We start from the raw sequence: 13367 nt of genomic DNA on the forward strand, positions 1-13367 counted from the left end.
CATAAGTGTTAAAAATTATTAAATTTATCTATAAGTTTATATTATTATTTTGTTGATGAATTTCATTAAAAAATAACCTTATTATAACATAATGGATAACAATAAAAAAAATAAAATAATATTGACAAAAAAACATTCGAATAATGGCATACTCAATTGAAAGATAAATTAATATTGTCCCCAAAATTACATACTTTTTTCTTTCTTTTATGTGCGTGGTTCACACTTAACACCACCAAGATCTTTTCTATAACCGTAGCTGCTCTCTCACAGTTTCATCTCAGAGTTTAACTCTCACAAGACGACGACACCATTTTCGATCTGATTAGTCTTTGTCTCTTTCCATCTACAACAAGACACGCACACACTCACCTATTCCCTGTCTCTATCTCTTATCAAAAAATAATCATACTAGTATATGAGTCGGTGGACCTCAATATCTGCTTTTACACTGCTCGATTTCTCACAACTAACTTTCCCTATTTCTCATTCACACTTCTGATTTCGAGACTTCTGCCATTGATTTTACAGGTATATGCTCTTTACTCAGCTCTTCAAACGGTCTATTGGGGTTATCGGTTTTTTTTTTTTTAATAAAACCCCTTTAAGTATTGAATTGACCCATATCAAAGAAATTGATGTTTATCGCTTTTAATAGTTGATTAGAGTTTCAAGAGTTAGTCTTTAACTGTGATTTTTCGACTATGGGCACCCTAAATCTGTGAAAGAAGTGATTTTGGAGAGTAATCATGACCTAGTATTTCTTGTTTTTGGTGTTTTGCGAAAGCTTGGGGGTATTTCATATTGTTGATTTTTCTTAATGCAGTGGTTTGTGTAAGGATTTAAGTGAGTGACCTCCTATTGGTTAATGATCTGAGGAAGAGTTTTTTTGAATGGCAATGGTTAGTAAAACCAAAACTATGCTGGAGGGTCTGGTTAAAGAGGGGTCATTTAAATGGTTGACTAAAACCCCGAGTTCATGTGATGAAGATTTAGATGAGATGGGGTCTTCGTCCACTGGCAAGAGTTGGTTGCCAGAGCTATCTCCTGCTGCAAATGTAGTTATCCGAAAATGCTCAAAGTAAGTTTCCGATTCTTTCTTGTCTTTCAGGCTTCTGCAGTTTTAGGTGAATATAATATGCCAAATATCAAACAGGACTCCATTTTGCTTAACTGAGATGTTGCATTTAGATACAATGTAGTAATTGTTAACAATATTGATTGCTTCTAGTGGATTCAGCGAGTGAGCTGATGGATGCATTTAGCTGGAACAAAAGCATTGAGTTGGTTGCCAAGTTCTAATTTAGATTGCATAATATGAATAACCAAAATCTGATTCTATGCAGAATCTTTGGTATTCCCATGAGTCAACTTCAAGAAAACTTTGAGGCTGAGGCTTCTGAATCCATAAAGCATAAATCTCAGTATGCAAGGAACTTCTTGGAATACTGTTGCTTCAGGGCTCTTGCCTTGTCTATACAAGTAAATGGTTACCTAGGCGACAAACAGTTTCGACGCCTTACATTTGACATGATGGTTGCATGGGAGTTTCCAGCAGCTTCAAGTCAGCCTTTTGCAAGTGTATGAATTGCTTTCCCATGTGTTCCTTAATTCTACAGAATGATTATAGTTTGTTGAACACCACTGAACCTTCCTTGGTTGTGTGGACTAATCATGAAATCCTTGACTAGTCCATTAGTCACGTATTGCTTGTTGTCGTGTGTCTTCTGGGTTATTAACTGACTTTACATTTAATTGTAGATGGATGAAGATGTCACTGCTGGTCTTGAGGCCTTTTCCCGTATTGCTTCAGCAGTTCCTTTAATTTCCAATGCGATAGTTACTGATAGTATTTTCGGTGTGCTTACGTCATCAACAGGAGGTCGACTTCTATTCTCAGTCTATGACAAGTACCTGACCTGTTTGGAAAGGTACTACCAACTTCGGTATTTTATTACTTGCAAATTCTTGAGTTCCATGCTTTTCGAGTTTTATTCATCTTTATGCCTTTGCTGCTTCAGTATGTAGTTCATCTTCCAACTAACTTATCAGATCATAGGTTCTAGTGATAGATTTTCATTTCTAACCTGGGTAATATAATCGAGGTAAATAACACAAACATTTATATTTCTACCAACACATGGCATAGGCACTCGAGTTATTTAAGGGATCACAAAATGCTGTTTAGCTCTGTTATTATATATCCACATGCTTTAGGTACTATATAAACTGGTTCATGTTGCCAATTTCTGAGCATACTGCATGTTACCCTTGGTGGTATGCTGTTAACAGCTAATAGATCTGGTATATTATAGAGCGCTTGGAGGCTGAGTTGAAAAGGTTCCTCACATTGAATAGAAGAACTGACACAATTCCCCCCACCCCCTCCCCCCTACCTACAGGTCCTACACACACAAAAAAAAAGTGAATGAGTGCCCCTCTATTTGTGCTCCTTCTACTTTGTTTTTTTGGGGAATGCTTAAATTATAGATTATAGGCTTCTTTTATTATCATTTATATCTTACCTAAGTTCAAGTTGAGAGAGGAGTGCTAAGTTTAAGTGTGTTTTGGTCGGGAAGAGTAACCTATAAGCCTATGTGTGCTTGCATAGGGTTGTCCTGTAGTTTCTTTATTGTCGGGTAATGTTTTCATAGTGGTGAGATTGTTGTGGCCTTTTTAGTTACTGTTAGAATAGGAATAGGTTTATACAATCCTATTAGAATAGGAATAGGAATAGGAATAGAAATAGAAATAGGAACACTAAATTGTATCCTACTTAGTAAAGGATTGTATTGTAGTGTCTATAAATAGGGTCTCAATGTAATAATGTAAACAACACAACAATTCAATAATATCCTTCTCCTATATTTCTCACACTTTGAAGTGAAGTGAAGTGATGTGATTCATAATGCATATCTTTTCTTTACTGTTTCATTACAGTGTCTTATGAGCAGCCCATTCATAATCATTGGTTGAGAATGTTGCTTGTTTGGGAACTTTTTCAGGGTAATTAAAAAATTTAAGAACCAGTCTGAGTCATCCCATCTGTCTGCCTTACGTACAGCAAGAGGGGAGAAAATTCTGGAGCTGGACGGGACTGTGACAACCCAGCCGGTGCTTGAACATGTGGGAATTTCCGCATGGCCTGGTATGTTTTTGTGGGTAGTAATGGGTTTAATTGCTTGAAATTCTCATCTCCAGAGATGAAAGGGATGATATCACTTGGAATTTGAGCGGATTACGTGTATCTATTAGCCTATTTGATATATTTTGTGTCCATGTATTTGTGATTTTCAGGTCGGCTAACTTTGACGGATCATGCTCTCTACTTTGAGGCACATCGTGTTGTGTCTTATGACAAGCCAAAGTTATATGATCTGTCAGATGATCTGAACCAGATTGTTAGACCTGAACTAACTGGACCATGGGGCACAAGACTCTTTGATAAAGCAGTCTCCTACAAATCAGTTTCCTTGTAAGGCATGACACATGATGACTCCTGTGTGGGTCATACTTCTCTGCAGAATTTTGTGTATTTCATCTACCCTATAAGATTATTTTCTAGTTCAAGCGGCCTTCAAATTTGTTATTGGTCTTTGGAAAATGTTGTAGGTCAGAACCTGTTATAATGGAATTTCCTGAGCTTAAAGGACATACACGCCGTGACTATTGGTTAGCCATTATTCGGGAAGTTCTACATGTGCATCAGTTCATTCTTAAATTCCAGATTACTGGAATTGAGCGTGATGAGGCGCTTCTAAAAGCTATATTTGGCATATTGCGAGTACAAGCCCTGAAAGATATGAGCTCTAAACATTCACTTTGCTATGAGGATCTTCTTATGTTCAATGTATGTGATCAGCTTCCCGGAGGAGACCTTATACTAGAAACAATTGCAAATAGGTCAACTGTGAGGGCACTGGAGCGGACAAACTCTACCAAACCTAAAAACAGAATGTACTCAATTTCAGCTTCAGCCTTGGCTTCCAACCTGGGGTTAGTTTTTGGGACAAGTTCTAATGTTCCTAATGAGCCAGGAATTGTTGTGGGTGAAATTTCTGTGGGGGAGATGACTCCCTTGGAAAAAGCAGTTAAGGAATCCAGAAGCAATTATAGAAAGGTGGTGCAAGCACAAGCTACAGTTGATGGAGTGAAAGTTGATGGTCTTGACACCAATTTGGCAGTGATGAAGGTAATTATAACTACTGCAGCTTCAAACTAGACAGTGAGGTGAAAGAGGATAAACTGAATTATTTTGCCATTTTATTGAGGAAATCGGGAGTGGGTCTTTAAGAACTTTTATGAAGCTGCCTTGATATTTACGTAGCACAATTTTTTGAACAGAACCGTTGGAGTATCTCTTTACAACAGATTTTTGTTTTGAGCTGTATCTTTAAATTGAGTTACCTCACATACTAATCCTTTGAAATTTGTTGACATGCAGGAGTACTAATCCTTTGAAATTTGTTGACATGCAGGAGTTGCTCTCTCCTATGATGCAACTTGGGAATTGGATTCTTCTTCTGGCTTACTGGGAAGACCCTTTGAAGTCCATGATTTTCTGTCTGGTTTTCTCATTCATTATTATCAGGTAGTTAGCTGATCTTATCTGTGTAATGAGTCCAATTAGATTCTTTAGTTATTCAGTCTTTTGAAGTCCTAAGAAACACCTTGGTTCTCAAAATTCATTGCTCTGTTCCCTTAATTTGTGGCATTTCCAACTAAAAGCTGGTCTGATAGTCTTTGTTGATCTGGCTTTTGGTGTTCTGCTGTGTTTCCTTGTACACTCCCTCGCATGGATGGAATCTCTTGAAAATGTGGTGGTTGAAAAATATTCACTGATGTCCTCCTCTTTCTTTCTCTTTTTGTTGGTTGCAGGGGATGGCTGTGCTATGCCTTTGCACTATTGCTAACTTTTTTTGCTGTCTTTTTGGTAATAACTCGCTGCTTAAGTCAAGGCAAGACAGTTGATGAACTAAAAGTAATGGTTCCGCCTTCAATGAATGCCATGGAGCAACTTTTGGCTGTTCAAAATGTAATATCTCAAGCTGAAGAACTAATCCAGGATGGAAACATCGTTCTTCTCAAATTTCGCGCTTTACTTTTGTCCATCTTCCCACAGGTTTGTGCAAATTTTACTTGTTTTTCATTAGGAAAGTTGTTTAGTAATTAGTGGTTCCTAACTGTCATGAATGAACAAGTCTTGTGGTTACTGAACCCTACTCTTTTTTTATCTGAAAACTTTGGTTTGCCACTGAGGCTGAACCAGGATGACACAATGGAACATTCCTAGATGTTTCTTTCACATACTCGTGATAGGAGTTTGAAACAAAATGTCTTTGCCTGACTGTGACTAACGGTTGTTGCATTGTTATTTGGATGTAGATAATATGAATTGTGAACCTATATCTTGTTCCTGTCATTTCAGGCCACCGAGAATTTAGTGGGTGTTTTTTTGGTCTCGGCACTAGTTCTGGCATTCTTACCTTTGAAATACATAATCCTTCTGACTTTCCTGGAACTCTTCACAAGATATTCACCTATTCGGAAAGCAAGCACAGAAAAATGGGCTAGAAGACTAAGGGAATGGTGGTTCAGTATCCCTGCAGCTCCTGTAGTTCTTGAAAAAGCCAAAGAAGACAAAAAGAAGAGATGATGAAAATCTTTGTACATAATCAAAGATTTATCAGCGGAGCAATATCCTAGTATGTCCTGTGGTTGTAAATTTGTATTATATGAGAGAAGATAAAGATGTAACGTCATTGGCCTTGGTGAGGTCTCCATTAACGTTTGTTTTTAGTGTTGTATCACTGTTTCTGGGTATTGGAAACTTATTATGTGTTGTATCCTATTAATCATGGGTTATAAGATCGGATTTCTTATCAACATTTTTATTTTAAATCATCTAGAGAAAAAATTGGCTGAGTTAACTTGAGATTCTCGTCATCTTAACCTTTGATGGTCTTATTGTTCTCAGAGAAATTTCAATTGCAAAATCATATTCACAGCCATATAAAGAGTGTAGAACATCTTATCTGATGTAATCCCACATGTGGGGCTTGAGCAGGATGGTGTGGGTAGATTTACCTTTATTGATCGAGATATTTGAAAGATTTTCAGCTAAAATAAAGCATTTATATGAGTGTACGAGAAATGGAATTTACTTATGCCCTGCGAGTCACGGGCCAAGACTCCAGTCGGACTTTAAAGCATTTATATGTGAGTGTACAAGAAATGAAATTTACTTATGTCCTGAATTGTGAGTCACGGGTCAAGACTCCAACAGGACTCGAAGCTCCAACGAATGTCATTTCCGGTAAGTGTGCGACAACCACCACTTCTCCTTTTATAATGTTCCCATAAAGTTGCTCCTCATTATATCGATATATCAACAATAAAAATTGTCTAGTTGCAAAGAAGGAAAGATATATTATTAACTCCATAAAACAAAAGCAAGTAAAGATGATTAAATGAATACTGAATTCCCCTCAAATCAAAACGGGAATATCAAACATTTATTATACTTTAAAAAAAAAAATAGTCCTAAAACAAAATTTTCAAAAATCTATTTGATGAAGAAAGAATCGGTATAATTACAGAGCGGTTCATAAGAAGCTGAATACAAGAAATCCAAGTCAGTATCTTCATTTTCATTTTCATCAATAGTGTGAGGCACATCAAAAATGGCTCGTTCCTGAGGAATGCAGCAAGGCGATGATGAATTAATCCCGATATCATTGTTATTTGTATCTTGATTAGTGTTAGGCGGATAAAAAATGGTAGCTGATGAGGAATTAATCCTGGCATCGCAACTGTTGTTGTTGTCGTGATAATTAGTAATTGGGTCAGAATTATGACTAGAAAGACCAGTGAGTTTTTGGACTAATGCCCTAAAATCATAGGGATTGGTATGAATTATTTTGGGGGAATGAGTATAAATTATAACGGGATGATGCCGCTGCTGCTGGTTTAGGAATGAGGATGAAGGGGATTTCTTGATGTAACAAGAGTCCTTGTTCATCTTCAATGGAGATGTTGGAGGCTTCATGCTAATTGTAGTTAACAATTGCTGCTGAGGGTATTTACACTAAATTTACTATAGTTAAATGATTTAATAACATCATAATAATACATTATTATTATTATTATTATTATAACTAGAGTTAAATATTTATGGACAAATATATATCACGTATTTTTAGAGTTGATGTGGGTAAATTTTTAGCTAGATTATATGTGAGAATAGAATGGAAGATTTGTTAGGAAGATGGTGTGAGAGTGTCAAATGCAGCTGATTTGTAGGGAAAATGAGGTTAATATTAGTTTAGGCCAAGGAGACATCATACTCTCCTAGGACTTTTTGCCTTGTATAGTAAAATTCATATTTTTAAAAAAAAAAACTAGTATAAGTTATTTAACACCCAATCTTGTTAACTTTAATTGAAAATATAATCTGTTACACTGAGAGTTCACACGTATAGATTAACGAACAAAAAAAAAACAAATCCAAAATAACAAGCAATCTAGTAAAAATAATACTATGATGAATTGATTATTGATGATGCTGAGACAAAGCTTAATATAAGTTTTATTTTGATAATTGATATAAAAGTATACGAGTTCTTCTATGCTATGTCCTCAATGCATGGAGTATTAATACTCCATCTGTCCCATTTTAATGTGAGGCATTTTTACTCGACACGAAATTTAAGAAAGAGAGAAAGACTTTTAAAATTTGTAGTCTAAAATGAATGATAGATATTTGTGTGACTATAAATTATTTCAGGTAAAATATTTTTTTTAAAGTTAAATTATTACTTAATATAAAAATATGTATTTTTTTTAACAAACTAAAAAGAAAAATAAATCATATAAATTGAAACACAGGAAAAGTCAAATGTATTTTTGGATCACTAATGTCACAGAAAAATAAATACCATTATGTTTAGACCCGACCCAATTAGTTGAAGTCGGTTAAAAAGAAAGAGAAAAGTATAAATAGGTTTGAAGACGAATAAAAAGCAGAGACATTTGTCACCGGCACTTTTGACTTCACCGCCGCACAACTCCGATCTCCGATCATCTATCGCCTGAAGTTTCTTAGTATTAACGTTCAACTGTTTTCTTGATCAGTATGGTGAGTTTCTTGTACTTGTTCTTTCTTTCGAAATTGAACTTTACATGTTTCCAGTGAATTCTTGACCTAGTAGCTCTCTTCTTTTCTTGGAAATTTAGTGTTTCTAAAGCTCCTATTTATTTTTCTTTTATCGTGAGTTTGCCTAGAGCTTTATCAGGAAAAAAATAATGGGCAGAAGTAATTTGTATTTTTTATTTTCTTGGAAATTTATTTTCCTTTGTGTTTGTTAGCGTTTTTTTTTTCCCGACTGTGAGTTTTATCAAGAAAGGGTAAGAAGGAGGCAAGAGGAAAAATGTAAAATTTGAGTTTGAAGACTATAGATAAGTTGGATTACATAGGGCTAAATGTTTGTCACTTATCAGTTCTTATTCCGAATTGGAATGTACACATTTAGGTCAATTTATTGTGGTAGGCTCATCATTAGTTAATGAAGAGTCTTGGCTTGAGCCGATCTTCATATGCCTATGTTACTCTTTAGGATGTGTATTCGCATGGGTAAACTAACCACCTTCTCATGATTCTAGTTTTAGGGTGTTGCATTTATGTACCTAGAACATAAAATTGTGATAGTATAGAGGAAATTGAATTATTTTTCCTGGTTTGAGCCGCAATTTGGTCATTTTGCCACTTTATTAGGGGAAGGTGGAATGTGTTGTTTTCTTGCTAACACGGTTCCTTGAGATGTAAATGTTGCAAACTCATTCTATCTTTTAGTTTTGGGGATGTATGATTGTTTTTTCTCTAAATTTGGGTTTTCATTCTTTTGTAGGACGGTCAAGTTGGAGATGGTAGTATATTGGTGCTTGTCGAGGATGTTATGGTACCAATTAGTGTGGTATACAATGCCATCAGTATCTTGAAGAAAGAGGGAGTTGAGAAGTTGGATCCTATGATTGTAACTCAAGCTTCAACCCAGAGTAAAATTCTCTCCTTAATGTCTGCTAAGTGATACTTCTCTAGCCTACTTATGCTGTGATCACGAGTGACTGGTTTTGTTTACTGTGTCAATATTCTGCTCACTTCTTGTCAGCAATCAGATGTTTATCTCTTCATTTTTTGGATGTGCGTCTATATGGATTTTATGATTCTCTTGGCTTCTCTCTTCTTAAGTTCGTTCCTATGTTTATACTATCAAAGAAAAAGTTTGTTGCAATGTTACACCTATCAAAAAAAGATTGCTATTGGTTAGGAAACAGAAGAAAATAGCTCTTCTTTACCATAATTATGCCTTTAAAACATGAACTTTTTTTTTTGTTTTCTTTGTGTGTGAGAGAGAGAGAAGCGTGTGTGGAGAAAGAAGTTCTCAGGTTGGTTAGGAAAGAGTGCAAACTCGTCTTTTTTTCCTTTCCGTTTTCCCTCTCTCTGCGACCTCTACTTAATCATCTTGTACCTCTATCTGATAAGTGCTTGTCCCTTGGCCATGATGATGTATTCTTTTTTCCTGGGTTAAAATCTGGTTATTACAGGTCTGACATCAGTGGAGTCTGCATCTAGGGACATTGTTGCTCTCATCTGTAGGTCCCTTGAGTTTCCTAGTGATAAAATGTGTGGGGACATCTTAAGAGTGTTGAAGCCAGGTGGAACAGTCCTACTTAGCCTAAGTTCTCAATCAGTCTCGAAGGTGTGTGAAATGTCCCTTTGTACATATTTTTTCCTTGGAGAATTTGTGTGGGCTCTGAACTGTCCTTTCCGTATAGCAGGCAAACTCCACCCACGAGCACAAGTTATTGTTGGCTGGATTCTCTGATGCTCAGTCATCTGAAGCCGGCCACTCTATCGTGGTTAGTATTTCATCCATGTGCCTTATATCTTGCTTCTTTTCTTCCTCCGCATGCTCGCCACTTCAATATTACTTTCCTTGTTTTAAACTGTGATAACACCTCGCTTTATAAATAAAGAAGTTTTGATAAGATTCTTAACAGCTTTTTCATGGCATTAGAGTCATTCATGGCTTTATTGTTATTGGTGTGCTGCTACTCTAGGCACTGAAGTGATAATATGGTTTGATCTTTATTCAGTTTTCAACTGCGACCTGTGGTTTTATTGTTATTGTTGTGGTGCTCTCATACACTAATGTTCTTTAAAAGCCTTGAAGTTAGTCTTCATAGTGCAGTATCTAGTGTTTGATAGTAGTCTTTTTGGGTCGGTTCAATATTCTATGATGGTCCCAACTTTGAGATCTAGAGAATCCCTAGTTTTACAGAACCTCCACCTGTTCTAACTGATTAATTGAGTAGTCAAATGAAATGGGCCCAAATGAAGTGGAATGCAATTAGAGGATTCACAAAGCCAACCCCAATTAAGTTGGGATTGGGGCACAGATGTTGTTGTAAAAAAGCCTTGAAGTTATTGATCTTGACTTTAAAAAGTCGTATGGCTGATTTAATCTGTCAACAGATAACAGCAAAGAAACCTTCATGGAAAGTTGGTTCATCCTTCTCTATCAAGAAAATCACGAAAAGTTTACCGAAAGTTCAGATTGATGATGATTCAGATCTCATTGATGAGGATAGCCTTCTCACTGAAGAAGATCTGAAGAAACCTCTATTGCCAAATGGTAAGAGAAGTGCAATAAGGTTGTTTATCTCTGACATTATTAGTTTTATCAGTAGTACATTGAACTCAATTTGTTGCTCACTTGCTGGTGCAGTTGGGGATTGTGAAGTCGGAAAAACAAAGAAAGCATGCAAAAATTGTTCGTGCGGACGTGCTGAAGCAGAGACTAAAGTGCAACTTGGGCCAACTGCTGAACAACTGGATAATCCACAGTCTGCTTGTGGCAGTGTATGGTTTCTTCTATATCGATTTGTCATATAGTTGATTACTCTTTTTGCCAAACTAGTAGATCCCTTTGGGAAGCAAGGAAAGTATGATATTTCCACCCGAGGTCATTATCACGGTTCCTTCTGATCCTATAAAATTCAAAAAAAGAATTGGCTGCTATGGAAGTAAGAAAGGGAACTAAATAACAAATGATAACAATCATGGGTTTCATTGGACACTATTTCGGTCCGACCAACGTGGTTGTTCCTATTTCATTTTCTTATTTCAAGCTCTAAAGCACTCCAGTTTTATAGGACTGAGTACATTAGTTAAGTAGTTTCTGCTGGTAAATTGAAACCTAGTGCACGCCAATTGTCAATATTGCCAAATTTGTGTCATTTGGTAATTGATTGATGTTTATAGTGTGATTAGTAGACATCTGAACAACTAGTTGGTTTCTTTCTTCGTCCTTATCATTCTTGATCTTCCTTTTGAGTTTTGCATTTGGTTCTCTTTTTAATTGCTTTTTTTTGGGTGACATCTTCTATGTTTACAGTGTGGTCTAGGTGATGCTTTCCGTTGCGGTACATGCCCTTATAAGGGTCTTCCTCCATTCAAACTTGGTGAAAAGGTACATGTCAAACACAAGCTACGTTTCTGTTCTTTTTCTCTGTGAGGTCGGTTGTGTTATAAACTTATACAGGAATAAGTATCTATTAATATATCTATTACTTACTAGAGGAAAAAGATTGCAGTACACGGGAAGGCAACAATTACTAACATTTTGTAGTTCAGACGCCTGTGTTAATTGCAATAGGACTATAAGTTTTTTGAACTCTGAGAACATGTGGAAGAAGTGTTGCAAAGGGGTGGGGGGTTCTATACTTGTGATGTTTGGGAAACATAATATGAGAAGAGAATGATTAACTCTGCAGGATGTTTGTTATTATGTTCATCATGGAAGTAAAGATCAAACTATATACTTAATCATTTGAGTTGTTTGACATTGTGGTGCATCTTCATTTGGCATAGACATTCAAGTTCTCCATCCGTTGTTGACAGCATAGTGCAGTCTTTTTTTCTAATTGATCTGATGATAAATGATTGAGTTATTGATGTCTTTTCCCCACCAAATCTGACTTGGACATTGAAAAACGACATTGTCTCTTACCTTCTTGGATCTCATCTGGTCATTGATCATACTGCTGCTGTTGTTTCTTTTGAATTCTAAATGAATTAAATTTTAGAGATTATTTACTTTCCAAAGAACAATCTCTAAGAGATGGACGTGGTGAATTCTTGGGGGTAGCTAATATTATCTTCATTATAAAATTCTCGATGACCATCCAGTTTGATAGTTTATTGAACATTGTTGGAGCCTTGGCCATCAAATTGATGCTACTGAGGATTTGGTTGGTGGTTGGTTTGTGATTCTTGTTGAAATGTGAATCATTATCCAACATTATCATTTAGGGCCATGGCACTTGATGAGGTGCTTCACTGAGGGATGATTTAGGGTAGCCCTGATCGTTGTTGATTCTATTAGTATGTTCTTGTTTGCATTGTGATAGTATTGTGAGAGTCTGACACCACTATCTCTCTCATTTGGCAGGTCACGCTTTCCACGAACTTTCTTGATGCTGACATCTAATTCCGGAAACTATTATACTGATGTCAAAGATTTGTTTGTTCGTTCTCTTTTGGTTGATGTAAGATGAGAGAATTATGTACTGTTGTCAAAGGAAAGATACACAAACAGTGTTCTGTGAACTGCTGTTAGATCACTCAGAGTTGTTAGAATAGACATGGTTTTACATGACAAGACGCAAGAGTTTGGAAATTTACTTTCTGATCTTTGGAGCTGTTCTTTAAACCTCTAGTCATTCCTTTATCTGTTCTTCAGTTGTGTATTGAAGTCCTTTTTCCATTCATTGCTTGATGGAAGAAAAAGATGAGCAACTAGGATTAAGCTAGAGGATTGGTTATCTTGGAGGCATTTGTGGGGAAAAAGAGCGTCTTATTGTGGATGCAAAATCAAATTTCTTTCGAGTCAATTCTTGACTCTGCGCTTTTGCTAGCTCATATTTGATGGAGCTGCGTAATATTGCTGATAAAGATGTCTCATTTGTCAACATTATACTTTCCTTATTTCTCAATGGCATTCTTCTAATAGCTCGTGTTCTAGTTCAAAACAGTGCAATGTGCTTGATATCTTTAAGCTGGCAAATGATGACTTTAACCTTTTATTCAAGGACCAGAATTCAGTCTGTACCTCAACATAAAAAAGCTTCAGACTTCAGTTCAGCAGAACAACTGTACCATGAGCAATGTCATACCTTTGTGTTGTTTCTCAGCTACATCTGAAAAAACTATCGCAAAAAAGTAACTAGACAACTGGTTACAATTTGATCATCATGACAAACAAACCAAAAAAAAAGGGCCAGCAATCAAAATAAATGCACTACTC

At 36.2% G+C, this 13367-nt stretch overlaps 2 protein-coding genes across 5 annotated transcripts; both read left to right on the forward strand.

Annotated features, from left to right (window-relative positions):
* The first annotated feature begins 225 nt into the window (after positions 1–225).
* LOC125832707 (uncharacterized) lies at positions 226–5892 on the forward strand. Of its 2 annotated transcripts, XM_049511920.1 has the most exons (10): positions 226–531; positions 827–1081; positions 1347–1581; positions 1762–1931; positions 3006–3148; positions 3298–3475; positions 3613–4192; positions 4479–4591; positions 4879–5122; positions 5429–5892. In XM_049511920.1, exons 2-10 carry the CDS (start codon positions 894–896, stop codon positions 5654–5656), a joined length of 2079 nt encoding a protein of 692 aa, XP_049367877.1. In that variant the 5' UTR covers positions 226–531; positions 827–893; the 3' UTR covers positions 5657–5892. The 2 variants fall into 2 exon arrangements, with proteins under 2 accessions (XP_049367877.1, XP_049367876.1); XM_049511919.1 differs by lacking the exon at positions 226–531 and having other exon boundaries at positions 623–1081.
* A 397-nt stretch (positions 5893–6289) lies between these two features.
* On the forward strand, positions 6290–12797 carry LOC125832709 (anamorsin homolog). Of its 3 annotated transcripts, none has more exons than XM_049511923.1 (8): positions 6290–6316; positions 8907–9054; positions 9604–9758; positions 9838–9918; positions 10535–10694; positions 10788–10921; positions 11457–11531; positions 12513–12797. In XM_049511923.1, exons 1-8 carry the CDS (start codon positions 6305–6307, stop codon positions 12549–12551), a joined length of 804 nt encoding a protein of 267 aa, XP_049367880.1. In that variant the 5' UTR covers positions 6290–6304; the 3' UTR covers positions 12552–12797. The 3 variants fall into 3 exon arrangements, with proteins under 3 accessions (XP_049367880.1, XP_049367882.1, XP_049367881.1); XM_049511925.1 differs by lacking the exon at positions 6290–6316 and adding an exon at positions 8019–8137; XM_049511924.1 differs by lacking the exon at positions 6290–6316 and adding an exon at positions 8029–8137 and having other exon boundaries at positions 9835–9918.
* Positions 12798–13367: the final 570 nt, after the last annotated feature.

Source organism: Solanum verrucosum, unplaced genomic scaffold (assembly GCF_900185275.1).
Source record: "Solanum verrucosum unplaced genomic scaffold, falcon-dt-bn FXZP01000009.1, whole genome shotgun sequence".
Taxonomy (NCBI): Eukaryota; Viridiplantae; Streptophyta; class Magnoliopsida; order Solanales; family Solanaceae; genus Solanum; species Solanum verrucosum.